The sequence below is a fragment of the Urocitellus parryii genome, chromosome 7 (genome assembly GCF_045843805.1).
Source record: "Urocitellus parryii isolate mUroPar1 chromosome 7, mUroPar1.hap1, whole genome shotgun sequence".
In the NCBI taxonomy this organism is placed as follows: Eukaryota; Metazoa; Chordata; class Mammalia; order Rodentia; family Sciuridae; genus Urocitellus; species Urocitellus parryii.
Genome location: NC_135537.1, coordinates 146169468 through 146183732, shown reverse-complemented (window position 1 = coordinate 146183732; position 14265 = coordinate 146169468). Strand labels below are relative to the sequence as shown.

Below are 14265 nucleotides of genomic sequence, written 5' to 3'. Positions count from 1 at the left end.
CATTTTAGCTTGATCCTGTCTCAAAAAAAAAAAAAGAAGGGATTGGGGACGTGGCTTAGTGTTAGAGCATGCCTGCATTCAATCCCCAGCATGAGGAGAGTGGGGTGTGGGTAATGTAACTATGCTTGCTAAGTTAAAAATAATATTAAGTGGTATACCCGTGTGCCCACTCTGGATTGAAAAAATCTGTGTCTGGAACCTAAGAAGCTGCCTGTATGTTCTTTCCCTATTTCTCTGTCTCTCCTTAATTTTGCCATTTCTCTTTCATTAGTGGTAAGCACTATTTTGAATTTTTATGACTATTATTCCCTTGATTTTCTTTATAATACACTATTTATGTACCCGAAGTGACATTAGTTTTGCCTGTTTTTGAACCTCGTATATATGGAACCATGCTAGCTGTATTCTGTGGTTGCCTACTTTGTCCACATTGCGTTCTTAGTGCTCATTCAAAATGGCGCATGTAACAGTGCCGGGAATGCAGCTTTCCAAAGCCAGTTTGCCTACACTACACTTTGTTCCTAATCTTCTGTTCTTGAATCGCAATGGTCACTGCATTCTTGTTCACATCTCCAGGATATAGGCCTATTTTTTTTTTCAGTTTAATTTCATAAAACTATCAGCTTAGTTGTTTTCTGTTTGTTTGTTTATTTGTTTGTTTGTTTAAACCTCTACAGAACATAAAAATAGGTTGTATGTGTCCCAGAGACACAAAGCAAATCCTGGGAAAGGAGCGTAAATACAGGTTTTCTCCTTCCCAAGATGGAGCGATTTACTACTATGTTGTACTCCTTTTCTCTGGTGATTAGTTTATAGCACAGCTGCCTGACGTTATTGGATATGGAAGCCAGTCGTCAAGTCATAAGACACCCTTTTTGATCTGATTCTATGCCTATCAAGCACCCTTCTGAAATCTGGCTCCTGGGTTCTCTTCCTACAGGAAGAGAGTAAGGTACTGGTTTGAAACAGTTGCTTGAGTTCCCTGACAGTGGCATTTGTCCCGAGCAGTACCCAAGGACCAGCAGGTCTCACGTCCTTCAATGTGTTTTAAATATTGGTTAGTAAATCAGCTTCCCTCAGACCCATTAACTTTGGGATTCTAAAAAGTAATTATGGTCCTATAAAGGACAAGACTGAATCTGGGCTACAGTTCAAATCATCAAGGACCCGCCATCCCAGGGGCAGTTCTTGTCAGCATGGACATGTGGCTTTTCCTGGTAATACTCTAACTTCAAACTGAGCTCATTTGGCCAATGTCTGCAAATTGTGTACCCTGATTTACTAGCTACTGGATCTCAGGTCCTCTTCTTCCACTGGAGCCCTGTACTGGTTTGGTTTTGTTGTATCAATGCTGGCTGATTTATAGATGTACCACAGAGCAAGCTACATGTGGACCAAGCTGCATTCTGGCGCTGAGGTCTTGTTCTCAGATCTGCCTCACAGGGGGGCAATGGTAAAAATTACCAATTCTATCAGAATTGTTCCTTCCCAAGATGGATTACAAAATAATCAAAAAACTGCCCAAGTCTCAGTGAGAAGGGAAAGAACTAAAGACAGCTTTATTTCTTTTCTTTTTTAAAAAATATTTATTTTTTAGTTTTAGGTGGACACAATATCTTTATTTTCTTTTATGTGGTGCTGAGGATCGAACCCAGTGCCTCACGCATGCCAGGTGAGCACGCTACCACTTGAGCCACATCCTGAGTCCACAGCTTTAGTTCTTGATCCTACCACTTTTCTCTCCCATCCATCCTTGTTCTCCTTCTTCAACTTTATGAGACTTCCCTTCACTCATCTATTTATTCATTTTTTAAAAAATATTTATTTACTTATTTTTGGGTGTAGATGGACACAACACAATGCCTTTATTTATTTTTTTAAATATTTATTTTTGGGCTGGGGATGTGGCTCAAGCGGTAGCGCGCTCGCCTGGTATGCGTGCGACCCGGGTTCGATCCTCAGCACCACATACCAACAAAGATGTTGTGTCTGCCAAGAACTGAAAAATAAATATTAAAAATTCTCTCTCTCTCTCCTCTCTCCTCTCTCACTCTCTCTTTAAAAAAAAAAAAAAAATATTTATTTTTTAGTTGTGTTGGAAACAATATCTTTATTTATTTTTATTTGGTGCTGAGGATCGAACCCAGGGCCTCACACGCGCTAGGCGAGCGCTCTACCGCTGAGCCTCAACCCCAGCTCAATGTTGATTCATTTTTAATCGGTCCTTTTTACTTAGACATAAAGGTGAAGCTCCCTTCGGTATATTCATATATGCATATAAGATGACTTTTAAAGTATTCATTCTGCATTTCCTCCCCTTTTTCTGTCCCTCCACTCTGCCTCTTGATTTCTTCTTCTCCTCAATCATGTGTCTTTAGGTTATCCTATCCTTCCCTTCTTCTTTCCTTTATTTTATTCTAGCTTCCACCTAGGGGAGAAAACATTTGATCTTTGATTTTCTGGGTCTAGTTTATTTTGCTTAGCCTGATATTGTCCATTTCCATTCACCAGAAAGTGCCTGGTAACTTCATGGCTTAGAACTCCACTATGTCTATCAACCACAGTTTCTTAATCCATTCATTTACTGATGTGCATCTGAGTTGATTCCGTAGTTTAGCTATTGTGAATGGTGTGGCTGTAAACATTGAGGTGGCTGTATTGCAAGAGTATGCTGATTTTAGTTCTTTTGGAAAAATACCAAGGAGTGGGGTGGCTGGATCATATGGTGGTTCCATTCCTAGGTTTATATTTTTGAATAATTTTATTTTTATGTTACATTTTTTAGTTGTCAATGGACCTTTATTTTATTTATTTATATGTAGTGCTGACAATCAAACCCAGTGCTCAAACTTGCTAAGCAAGCTCTCTACCACTCTCCAGCCCAAACTCTCTAGTATTTTGAGGAATCGCCATACTTCTTTCTAGAGTGGCTGTACAAGTTTGCAGTCCCACTAACAATGTACAAGTACACCCTTGTACATTTTTGCCAGCGTTTATTATTGTTGGTATTTTGATAATTGCCATTCAGACTAGTAATTGCCAGAGGTTATATCTTCGTGTAGTTTTGATTTGCATTTCCTTGAATGCTAGAGATGTTAAACACTTTTTCATATATTTGTTGGGCATTTGTATTTCTTCTTTTGAGAAGTTTGTTTAATTCACAGGTATTGATTGGGTTGTTAAGTTTTCTGGTTTCTTTATTTATTCTGGAGATTAATCCCCTGTTGGAGGAGTTACTGGCCAAGATTTTCTCCCACTCTGTAGGCTCTCGCCCCAGAGATCCTTCTGACCAGGAGAGCTTCCTAGTTGCATTCCAGCTCCAGGCCACGAGCATTGTTGTAAAACTTTCTATTTTTCACAGGTGACCTGAGAGCCCTTGGCAGTCAGAGAAGTTGGCAAAACTCATTGCTCAGATCACAGCATTCCTGTGCTGGCAATGGCATCCAGCAGACTTGGCTCCTCCATCTGCCCTGCCCCCTCCATTTATAGGTGAATTTGGCCTCACGCTAAATGAAAATCAGTGAAGTGACCAACTGCAGAAGGGTAGACTTAACCCCTTGATTTTCCTGCTTTTTCTTTCTTTGCCCTGATCTGTTTGTTCTTTCTTTTAGGAGAACCTTTCGGGGTTGTCATTCAAGGGCTGAGAAGATGAGTCTCAAGATTGATTTGGAAACGAACTTTGCTGAGTTTGTTATAGATGCAGGAGAAGTCATCCTAGGGACTCAGCAAAGAAGGGATATGAACCCTCCTCTACTGCGGGTGAAATGGAATGAAAACATCTTACAAGCAGTATGTGCTCTGCCGAATTCTGGAGGGGGAGTGATCAAGGCCAAGATTAAGGATGAAGACTACAATCATGAGATTCATGAAGAGGGGTTGGATCTACCTCCAGTTTTTGACGGCTATTTAGATGAAAAGCAACAGGGAAAGCTCTTTTTAATATTTGTGATGTCATGGAACACAGATGTCTCAGGTGTGCCACTTGCCACCTTGTGCTCTAATTTGTACCACAGATATATATCATCTAACAATGTCATGGATTCTCATGAAGCACTGGTATTCCTGAAAGAGAAAACTGATTCCAGTTTGTTGAGTCCACAGGAAGCTCAGGCTGGTACACACCGTGAAGATGACACAGAGGACTTGGCTGCTGCTTTATTTGATAGAGTGCAGCTGCAGTACCTGGAGAAACTCAACTTGACGGAGTCCATGCACATTGAATTTCAAATGTTCCCAGCAGCTCTGTCACAGTGTGTTAAAGAGAGGCTCGCCAGGTGTGTTTCTGCATTGGCCAACGCTGAAGGAGGCTATGTATTTTTGGGTGTACATGATGAGACCCATCAAGTCATTGGATGTGAAAAGGATAAAATAAATCTTTCCAAGTTCAAGAATTCTGTTGAATGCTGCATTAGGAAGTTACCTGTCCATCATTTCTGTACACAGAGACATACAACTCAATGTTCTATCAGATTCCTTGAAGTTCATGATAAGGGGGTCCTCCGTGGTTATGTCTGTGCAGTGAAGGTGGAGCGATTCCGCTGCGTGGTGTTGCCAAAGTGCCCAATTCCTGGCAACTGAAAGCCAACAAAGTGAAGCCGCTGACCACAAAGCAGTGGGTAGATTGGATGATGCAAGCCAAGCCAGGTCAGGAGCAAGTCTGCAAATGATCCTCATGTTTGCTTCAGGGGAGGAGGGCAGAGAGGAAAGGGCAGTGTGGTGTTCCTTGAAATCTGGGGAAACAGAGATTTTTTTCCCCTGAATGGCAGCTGCCTGATAGTAATTCCTATGGATGCAATTGGTAGGTCATTTTCCTTTCCTCCCTCTGTCCATCTTGAACATTCTGCATTTGACAGATGCCCCAGGGTCGGAGCCCCATTAGTGGTTGGTTAAGGGGTTGATTTGAATTAGTTATTTCTATTTTCACAGCCTTTCTTACATTCTTATTAAAGTCTATTCCTTTCCTTTCTTGCATTTAGCTATTCAGGACATTCCTTTTTTCAGAGATGTTCTCTTTTTAACGTCCTTCCACTTTCCTCTGACTTCTTTTTCTTGTTTGGGTCTCTTACTTCCGAATTACATTTTATTTCATTTTTTATTCATAGATAAATGTTTGCATAAGCTTATGGGGCACCAGGTGATGATTACATACATGTGTACATGTGTAATGTTCCAATCAGGGTAAGCACATCTATGTCCTCAAGCATGTATCATTACTTTGTAATTAAAAACTTTCAAACTCTTTTCTTTAAACTACACAGTATATTCCACTCCTATTTCTGAACCAAAACCTGAGCCCACCAGGGCTTTCCCTTGCCATCCTCATTCCTTCCTTTTGTGCATTAACATGTGCTACGAACCATAACTGCTAAGCTTAAGAGTAGGGCTGTGGGGCTGGGATTGTGGCTCAGTGGTAGAGCGCTCGCCTAGCACGCGCGGGACCTGGGTTTGATCCTCAGCACCACATAAAAATAAAGCATTGTGTTGTGTCCATCTACACCTAAAAAAATAAATACATTTTTTTAAAAAAGAGTAGGGCTATGGCTATGCATCTACCTTGGGAAAGAAAAGCTGACATGAAATTAGACAAAAGAAAATCAGTAGCAACTTCTTCAAAAGTCCAGAAAAGCTAAATTTTTCAGAATCTCCTCAAAAGTAAATCAGTAGCAACATCTTCAAAAGTCCAGAAAAGCTAAATTTTTCAGAATCTCCTCAAAAGTCTGTATCCATTGACCTTCATAACTTCTAATCATATGTCTTTAAAATAGCATTCTAACAATATACAAACACTTTGAACATAATACAATTAAAACTTACTAACTATTGCCTCATACTATATTTTCCCCACAACATTTCTGAAGGCTTTTCAGGGCTGGCCTGAGATATGGTCACAAATATGTGTGGGTCATAGCTTTGGGTTATGTCACAGCTCGGCTATATGTTGAATTCTGCCTTTTGCATTTCAAACTCATGTTTTTTTTTTCTTTTTCCTAAGTTCACTGCAGACATTCTGAGATGTTCCTTGAGCTGAGTTTGTCACCCTCCATGCCCCCCAGCAGGACTGTGTGTACTCAGAATTTGGAAAGGCTGAAAGTACTGCAGAAACGTTACTTTCCAGGTAATTTGTCATCTCTAGTTTCTTTGGAACATGTTGATTGTTTCTTCATACAGAGAAAAATTATTTGTCAGTTAATTATTACAGGCGCACACCTGTAATCCCAACAGCACGGGAGGCTGAGGCAGGAGGATCATGAGTTCAAAGCCAGCCTCAGCAATAAGTGAGGTGCTAAGCAACTCAGAGAGACCCTGTCTCTAAATAAAATACAAAATAGGGCTGGGGATGTGGCTCAGTGGTCACATGTCCCTGAGTTCAATCCTTGTTACACCCCCGCCTCCTCCCCCCCCAAAAAAAAAAAGAAAGAAAAAAAGTTTTTTACTCCAATGTTATATTACACTAACATACAAAGTCAATTTCAGGAAGTTTAAGGACTCAAATTTTATAAACTAACCTTTAAAACTTTCAGTAGAAACTGTTTGCGAATAATTTTGTCATTGGGGTAGGAAAGGATTTCCTAAACCAGATCCAAAAATATTAAACAAAAAGCTTGATACATTTCATTATATGAAATTAAGAACATCTGTTCCTCAAAAGATACCTTAGAGATAGTGAAAACCTATTACTAAAAACTTGAGGAAAGTATTTTCAATCCATAAACTGATGAAGGATTAGTTTCAGAAATAGATAGAGAACTTATACAAGGTTTTAAAAGTAAAAGCAACCCAATAGGAAAATGAGAAATATAAACATTTATTTCTCAGAAAAGGAGACACATATGTACAATAAACTTATAAGGATGCTCAATCCATTAATGAAGAATAAAATGCATTTAACATCATTAACAGAAAAAAACCATGTTTTGAAGATTTTTGTAAGTAAACAGAATCTTGTTCATCACTGCTAGAAGTTTAAGTTGGTCTAATCTTTTTGGAAAATGGGTTGAACATTGCTTGGTGTAGTCAGTTATTTCTAAATCTCTACCCTTCAACAATTTCTCTAGTTTCTAGAGAAAATGTATACATGTGCATCAGAGGAAGTAGACCCTTGTAGATCTGTCCATGAATACTCATAAATTCACTATTTGTATCACTTTAAACAGAAAACAACATCTATGATCACAACAATGGCCAAATATATTGTAGCATCTTCACATAGTGAAGTGTCTTTCATCAGTGTGGATGGGTGCACTCCAGTGCATGTAAGCCCAGGCTGAGTCCAAGTAGTGTGTGTCTTCATCACCTCACGAACTTAATCACAGATTTCCTTGATTCTTTTATTAAGTATAAAGTATTTAATAGTATTCCCAAACATAGATTTTCTTCATTTGAACACAACAACTCAGGAGGCTGAGGATCACAGGTTGGAGGCCAGCCTTAGCAACTTAGTGAGACCCTGTCTCAAAATAAAAAAAAAAAAAAATCAAAAGAGCTGCAGATGTAGCTCAGCAGCAAATCATCCCTGGGTTCAATTCCCGGTAACTGCCCCCCCACCACCACCAAATTTCTTAATTTTAGTAGTATTAATTATGAGTATATTATGCACACAGAAGCAACAGAGATATAATTTAATTAATAAGCATATAGGGAAACCTATCTAAATATGCCCAGCTGAAATTAAAAGATAAAATGTAGTAAGTTCTATTTTAACAGTCCCTTTTTATTAAAAAAATATTTTTAGGTGTATATGGACACAACACCTTTATTTTATTTATTTTTATGCAGTGCAGAGGATCAAACCAGTGCCTCACATGTGCTAGGCAAGAGCTCTACCAATGAGCCACAACCCCAGCCCCACAGTCCCTTTTCCGATGGATTTTCAAATGGTGTCTAATGGATGATATCTAACTTTTTCCTTGTTGTTTTGTTTTTGGTTCTCAGGAATCTAACCCAGGAGTGCTTTAGTACTGAGCTATATCTCCATCCCCTTTTATTTTCCATTTTGAATTAGGATCTCAGTAAGTTGCTGAGGGTCTTGCTAAATTGACAATTCTGGCCTTGAACTTGTGATCCTCCTGCCTCAGCCTCTGAGTTACTGGGACTACAGGCAAGCACACCTGGCCTTTTTTTCTGTTTTAAAAAACATTCTCTCCGATATATATTTTTCTACAAATAATTCAAGTGTTCTTTAAGGATAGATTCTAAGTAGTAATGATTGCTTATAAATGTAGACTTTCATTGCCATATTATAACCCAAAACATACCTCCAGATATGCTTTCAGCAACATAATCACATCAGTGTTTTTCTCTTTTAGAAGAAGATCAGAATCATTTTGTTAGACTAGGTTTTCTCTTTCTTTCTTTCTTTCTTTCTTCTTTCTTTTTTTTTTTTTTTTTTTTTTGTACCAGCGTTTGAACTCAGGGGCTTAACCACTGATCCACATTCCCAGCCCTTTTTAAATTTTATTTACACACAGGCCCTCGCTAAGTTGCTGAGGCTGGCTTTGAACTCATGATCCTTCTGCCTCCGCCTCCCAAGCTATTGGGATTACAGGCCTGCACCACTGTGCCCAGCTTAGACTAGAAATTTTTTATAGTAATTTCTGATTGTTAATTATTGATATGTAGGATACATTCTGAGCATTAAAGTATACATTATGAAACCAAGACAAGAATAAGGGGGCTCAAAGCCCTTAAAAACCCCAGACTCTGTAGCAACTATGCCATTCTCTCCAGAGAGGGACCGTGTAGTACCCATAGTGTGCATTTAACTTATCTCCTTTTCTCTGATCAGCTCCTGCCTGTTACTGTGTGATAAAAGTAAGGTATGCATTATGCCATTTCTAAACATTTTACTTAATGGTCTTTTTTTTTTTTTTTTATTGGTCGTTCATAACATTACATAGTTCTTAATACATCATATTACACGGTTTGATTCACGTGGATTATGAACTCCCCCTTTTACCCCGTATACAAATTGCTGTATCACATCAGTTTCCCTTCCATTGATTGACATATTGCCTTTCTAGTGTCTGATGTATTCTGATGTCTGTCCTATTCTCTACTATCCCCCCTCCCCTCCCCTCCCCTCCCCTTTTCTCTCTCTACCCCTTCTACTGTAAATCATTTCTTCCATTTGTATTATCTTGTCTTACCCCTCCTTTCCTCTTGTATGACATTTTGTATATCCCTGAGGATCGCCTTCCATTTCCATGCAATTTCCCTTCTCACTCCCTTTCCCTCCCACCTCTCATCCCTGTTTAATGTAAATCTTCTTCTCAAGCTCTTCGTCCCTACCCTGTCCTTGTTTACTCCCCTTATATCAAAGGAGTCATTTGGTATTTGTTTTTTAAAGATTGACTAGCTTCACTTAGCATAATCTGCTCTAATGCCATCCATTTCCCTCCAAATTCTATGATTTTGTCATTTTTTAATGCAGAATAATACTCCATAGTATATAAATGCCACATTTTTTTTATCCATTCATCTATTGAAGGGCATCTAGGCTGGTTCCACAGTCTTGCTATCGTGAATTGAGCTGCTATGAACATCGATGTAGCAGTGTCCCTGTAGCATGCTCTTGTTAGGGCTTTAGGGAATAGACCGAGAAGGGGAATAGCTGGGTCGAATGGTGGTTCCATTCCCAGCTTTCCGAGAAATCTCCATACTGCTTTCCAAATTGGCTGCACCAATTTGCAGTCCCACCAGCAATGAACAAGAGTGCCCTTTTCCCCACATCCTCTCCAGCACTTATTGTTGTTTGACTTCCTAATGGCTGCCAGTCTTACTGGAGTGAGATGGTATCTTAGGGTAGTTTTGATTTGCATTTCTCTGACTGCTAGCGATGGTGAGCATTTTTTCATGTACGTGTTGATTGATTGTATGTCCTCCTCTGAGAAGTGTCTGTTCAGGTCCTTGGCCCATTTATTGATTGGGTTATTTGTTATCTTATTGTCTAATTTTTTGAGTTCTTTGTATATTCTGGTTATTAGGGCTCTATCTGAAGTGTGTGGAGTAAAGATTTGTTCCCAGGATGTAGGCTCCCTGTTTATCTCTCTTATTGTTTCTTTTGCTGAGAAAAAACTTTTTAGTTTGAGTAAGTCCCATTTGTTGATTCTATTTGTTAACTCTAGCGCTATGGGTGTCCTATTGAGGAATTTGGAGCCCGATCCCACAGCGTGTAGATCATAACCAACTTTTTCTTCTATCAGATGCCATGTCTCTGATTTAATATCAAGCTCCTTGATCCATTTTGAGTTAACTTTTGTGCACGGCGAGAGATAGGGATTCAGATTCATTTTGGTGCAAATGGATTTCCAGTTTTCCCAGCACCATTTGTTGAAGATGCTATCCTTCCTCCATTGCATGCTTTTAGCCCCTTTATCAAAAATAAGATAGTTGTAGTTTTGTGGATTGGTTACTGTGTCCTCTATTCTGTACCATTGGTCCACCCGCCTGTTTTGGTACCAGTACCATGCTGTTTTTGTTACTATTGCTCTGTAGTATAGTTTGAAGTCTGGTATCGCTATACCACCTGATTCACACTTCCTGCTTAGTATTGTTTTTGCTATTCTGGGTCTTTTATTATTCCATATGAATTTCATGATTCTTTTATCGATTTCTATAAGATATGCTGTTGGGATTTTGATTGGCATTGCATTGAACTTATATAGGACTTTTGGTAATATCGCCATTTTGATGATGTTAGTTCTGCCTATCCATGAGCAGGGTATATTTTTCCGTCTTCTAAGGTCTTCTTCTATGTCTTTCTTTAGGGTTCTGTAATTTTCATTGTATAAATCTTTCACCTCTTTTGTTAGGTTGATTCCCAAGTATTTTATTTTTTTGGGGGATATTGTGAATGGAGTAGTTGTCCTCATTTCCGTTTCAGAGGATTTGTCGCTCATATACAGGAATGCCTTTGATTTATGCGTGTTGATCTTATATCCTGCCACTTTGCTGAATTCATTTATTAGCTCTAATAGCTTCTTTGTGGACCCTTTTGGGTCTGCTAGGTATAGAATCATATCATCTGCAAATAGTGATAATTTAAGTTCTTCTTTTCCTATTTTTATGCCTTTAATTTAAGTTCTTCTTTTCCTATTTTTATGCCTTTAATTTCTTTCGTCTGCCTAATTGCTCTGGCCAGTGTTTCGAGGACTATGCATTTTTGTCCTTGTTGAAGTTCATTGATTAATTGTTCTAGAACAATGTTAAATCACATTAGTAGTAGGCAATACCCTTAGTTTAGTTAAATTGTTTTTTTGAGTTGTTGTTGTTTTTGGCTTATTGAGATGAGGTCTCATTATGTTACCGAGGCTGGCCTTGAACTACTGGGCTCAAGCAATCTTCCTGCCTCAGCTTCCAGAGTAGCTGAGGCTACAGGCATGTGCCCCCAGTACCCTGCTAGTCCACGTTTATAGAAAATATCTACAGCCCTTCTCTGAACCCAGACACACTTTATTGGTGTGTCCACTTGCTTTCTGGACAGCTTCATAGATATCTCCAACTAAGCAGTTCCAAAATTTATCTCTCATTATGACAATCCTCTATTGCTATTTCTCCTGTACAATCTCCATATTATTACATATTATTTTTATATTATGTGTTCCAATGATCTGTTGGAAAGTCCTCTTCTAGCCAAGCACAGAATTCTGAACTTACCCTTGACTCTTCCTTCTATCTTAAATTTGAACTTCAAATTTTGAGTGTATTGATTTCTTTTTCTTGGAAGAGAAAAAAAAGGGTTTATAATTTTGATTAGATTCCAAATTAGGGCACGTGACCCTCCCCCTGAAATTAATTATGTATTTAATAATATATTATCTTAAACACACATATATACATATATATCCAAGTCTTTTTTAAACATTTATTTTTTAGTTGTAGGTGGTCACAATACCTTTATTTTATTTTTATGTGGTGCTGAGGATCCAACCCAGTGCCTAACATGGGCGAGGCAAATGCTCTGCCACTGAGCTACAACCCAGCCCTATCAAAAAGTGTTTTTAAATACCACTTTCAAAAGGTATTTTTTAAAAATTTATGTACACAAAGTAGACTTTTTGTTACTAAGTTCTAAAACTTTTAACATATGTATAGGTTTTTGTAACCATCGGCACAGTTAATATACAAAAAAGCTCCATTACCCCCCCAATAAAGCTCCTTCATACTGCCCCCTTGTGGTCACAGTCTCCCAACCCTAACCCAAGGCAGCCATGGATCTGTTCTCCATACCTAGTTTGGCTTTATGGAAGGTCCTTAAATGAAGCCATAGAGTGTACAACGCTTGCCAGGTATTAAGATGGCACATAAAGGACTTCCTCCCCACCCTTGCCTCCCCCTCTCTCCCCGTCCTTGTCTGCTCCTCTTTGACATGGAGTCTGCTTGGAGGTACTTCAGGGGTACCTGAAACAAGCACTCCTTTCTTGGACCCGTGCTTTGTTCATGAACCTCATTTTGACCATCTCACTGCTCTCCACCCTTCAAATGGCTAACCTGAAGTCACCCTTTGAGAACCAGTTTAATTGTCTTCCTCTTCATGAAGACTTTCATATTGTCTTCATTCCTGTCCTTGGTGCTCACATAATATTTTGTGGACTCTTTTCCAGTTGCCTTTACGACTTTGTGTCATAAATATTGCTGTCTCCATTTAGGAGAGCCACTTATCAGCTCGTAAGCATTGTTCATCTTTTTCTTCCCAGTGTAGAACCTAGTACTGCCACATGGTGGAGCCCCAGTGATGACTGGATCTGGTACATATGCTGGTGATTATTCCTTGTCTGGGATTCTCTAACTTATTCTAGTTCTTTCCTTGTCTAGTATCATCACACAGAGTTGCGTATACCCCAGAAAGCCTCTACCAGGAACTCTGCTCAGAACATAAAGGACTTAGAGACTTAATTGATAGAGAAATGAGCCCTGTCTCCCGAGGAATATTGATTTTTTCTCGAAGCTGGGCTGTGGACTTGGGTCTGAAAGAGAATCAGGGTGTTATCTGTGATGCCCTTCTGATTTCCCAGAACAAAACCCCAGTCCTCTACACTGTTTTCAGGAAGTGGGATGAGAGGTTCAAGGATGATTCTATGAAGGTTGCCTCTTCTTTGAAGCAGAGGCTGGTGGACACAGGAGGCTACACTGGGAGAGTGTGCATTGTTCCCTTGTTCTTCCAGCTGAATCCAGTTGGAACACCAGTGACACCACATAGTTCAGTAGCACAAATTTACCCCGAGTCCTATAATCTTACCACCATCCAGCACATGGAAACTCTGTTACGGTCCCTTGTGAGAGTCTTGTTTGGCTTCAGATCCTTTGTAAGTGAAGAGCTGGGCTCTGAGACTTGGAACCTGCTCACAGATCAACAGTATGAGTTGCTTTCAAAGAACCTTCACAAGACCAGACAGCTGTTTGTTCGTGGCTTACCTGGGTCAGGGAAGACCATCGTGGCCCTGAAGGTCATGCAGAAGATCAGGAATGTGTTCCATTGTGAACCACATGAAATCCTCTACATCTGTGAGAACCAGCCCATGAAGAAGTTTGTGAGGTACTCAGTCTGACTATGTTCACTTTCTTTTCTTGGGTAACTTTGGTGTGGCTTTAAGTTTATGTGCTAAGATTTCTATTGCATTTACCAGATCCAGGAGAGTTTAAGAATAGAGTAGGCTTCCTTTGTGTTTGGTTGAAGAAATCTGACTGTGTTTTTTTTTTTTTTTTTACACTTCCAGCAATAAAAAAATATGCAAGGCAGTAACCCGCAAATACTTCATGAAACATGACTTTGCAGAGATTCAACACATCATCGTGGATGAAGCTCAGAATTTCTGCACCAAAGATGGGGATTGGTATAAGAAGGCCAAAACTATCACTCAGAGAAGAAAGGATTGCCCAGGAATTCTCTGGATTTTTCTAGACCACTCTCAGACCAACCAATTGAGCTGCAGTGGCCTCCCTGCTCTCTCAGACCAGCTTCCAAGAGAAGAGCTCACAGGAACAGTCCTCCATGAAGATGAAATAGCTCCATAGCTACAAGAAGTGATGCAGACAGTCAGAGAAAATCCTCCTCCTAATGTCCCCCCTGGATCCCTGGTGATGCTCCATGAACCTAACTGGACTTGGGGTGTTCCAGGTAGTGTAGAAACTGTTGAGTTCTTGCGCTTGGAGGTGATAGTGATCTATGTAGCAAAGAAGTGTGAGCTTCTCTGGAGGAGTGACTACTCCCCCAGGGACATTGCTGTGCTTTTCACCAAAACAACTGAAGTAAAATAATAATAATAA

At 39.6% G+C, this 14265-nt stretch overlaps 1 protein-coding gene across 1 annotated transcript in view; it reads left to right on the top strand.

The window, feature by feature from the left end:
* The window catches only part of Slfn5 (schlafen family member 5), a 31760-nt gene extending 17495 nt beyond the window's left edge, over positions 1 to 14265 (top strand). Inside the window, 5 exon segments of the mRNA XM_077800919.1 lie at positions 3612 to 4546; positions 4549 to 4644; positions 5993 to 6115; positions 12814 to 13534; positions 13716 to 14265. Of these exon segments, the coding sequence (XP_077657045.1) occupies positions 3612 to 4546; positions 4549 to 4644; positions 5993 to 6115; positions 12814 to 13534; positions 13716 to 14013 (2173 nt within the window). The 3' untranslated portion in view covers positions 14014 to 14265.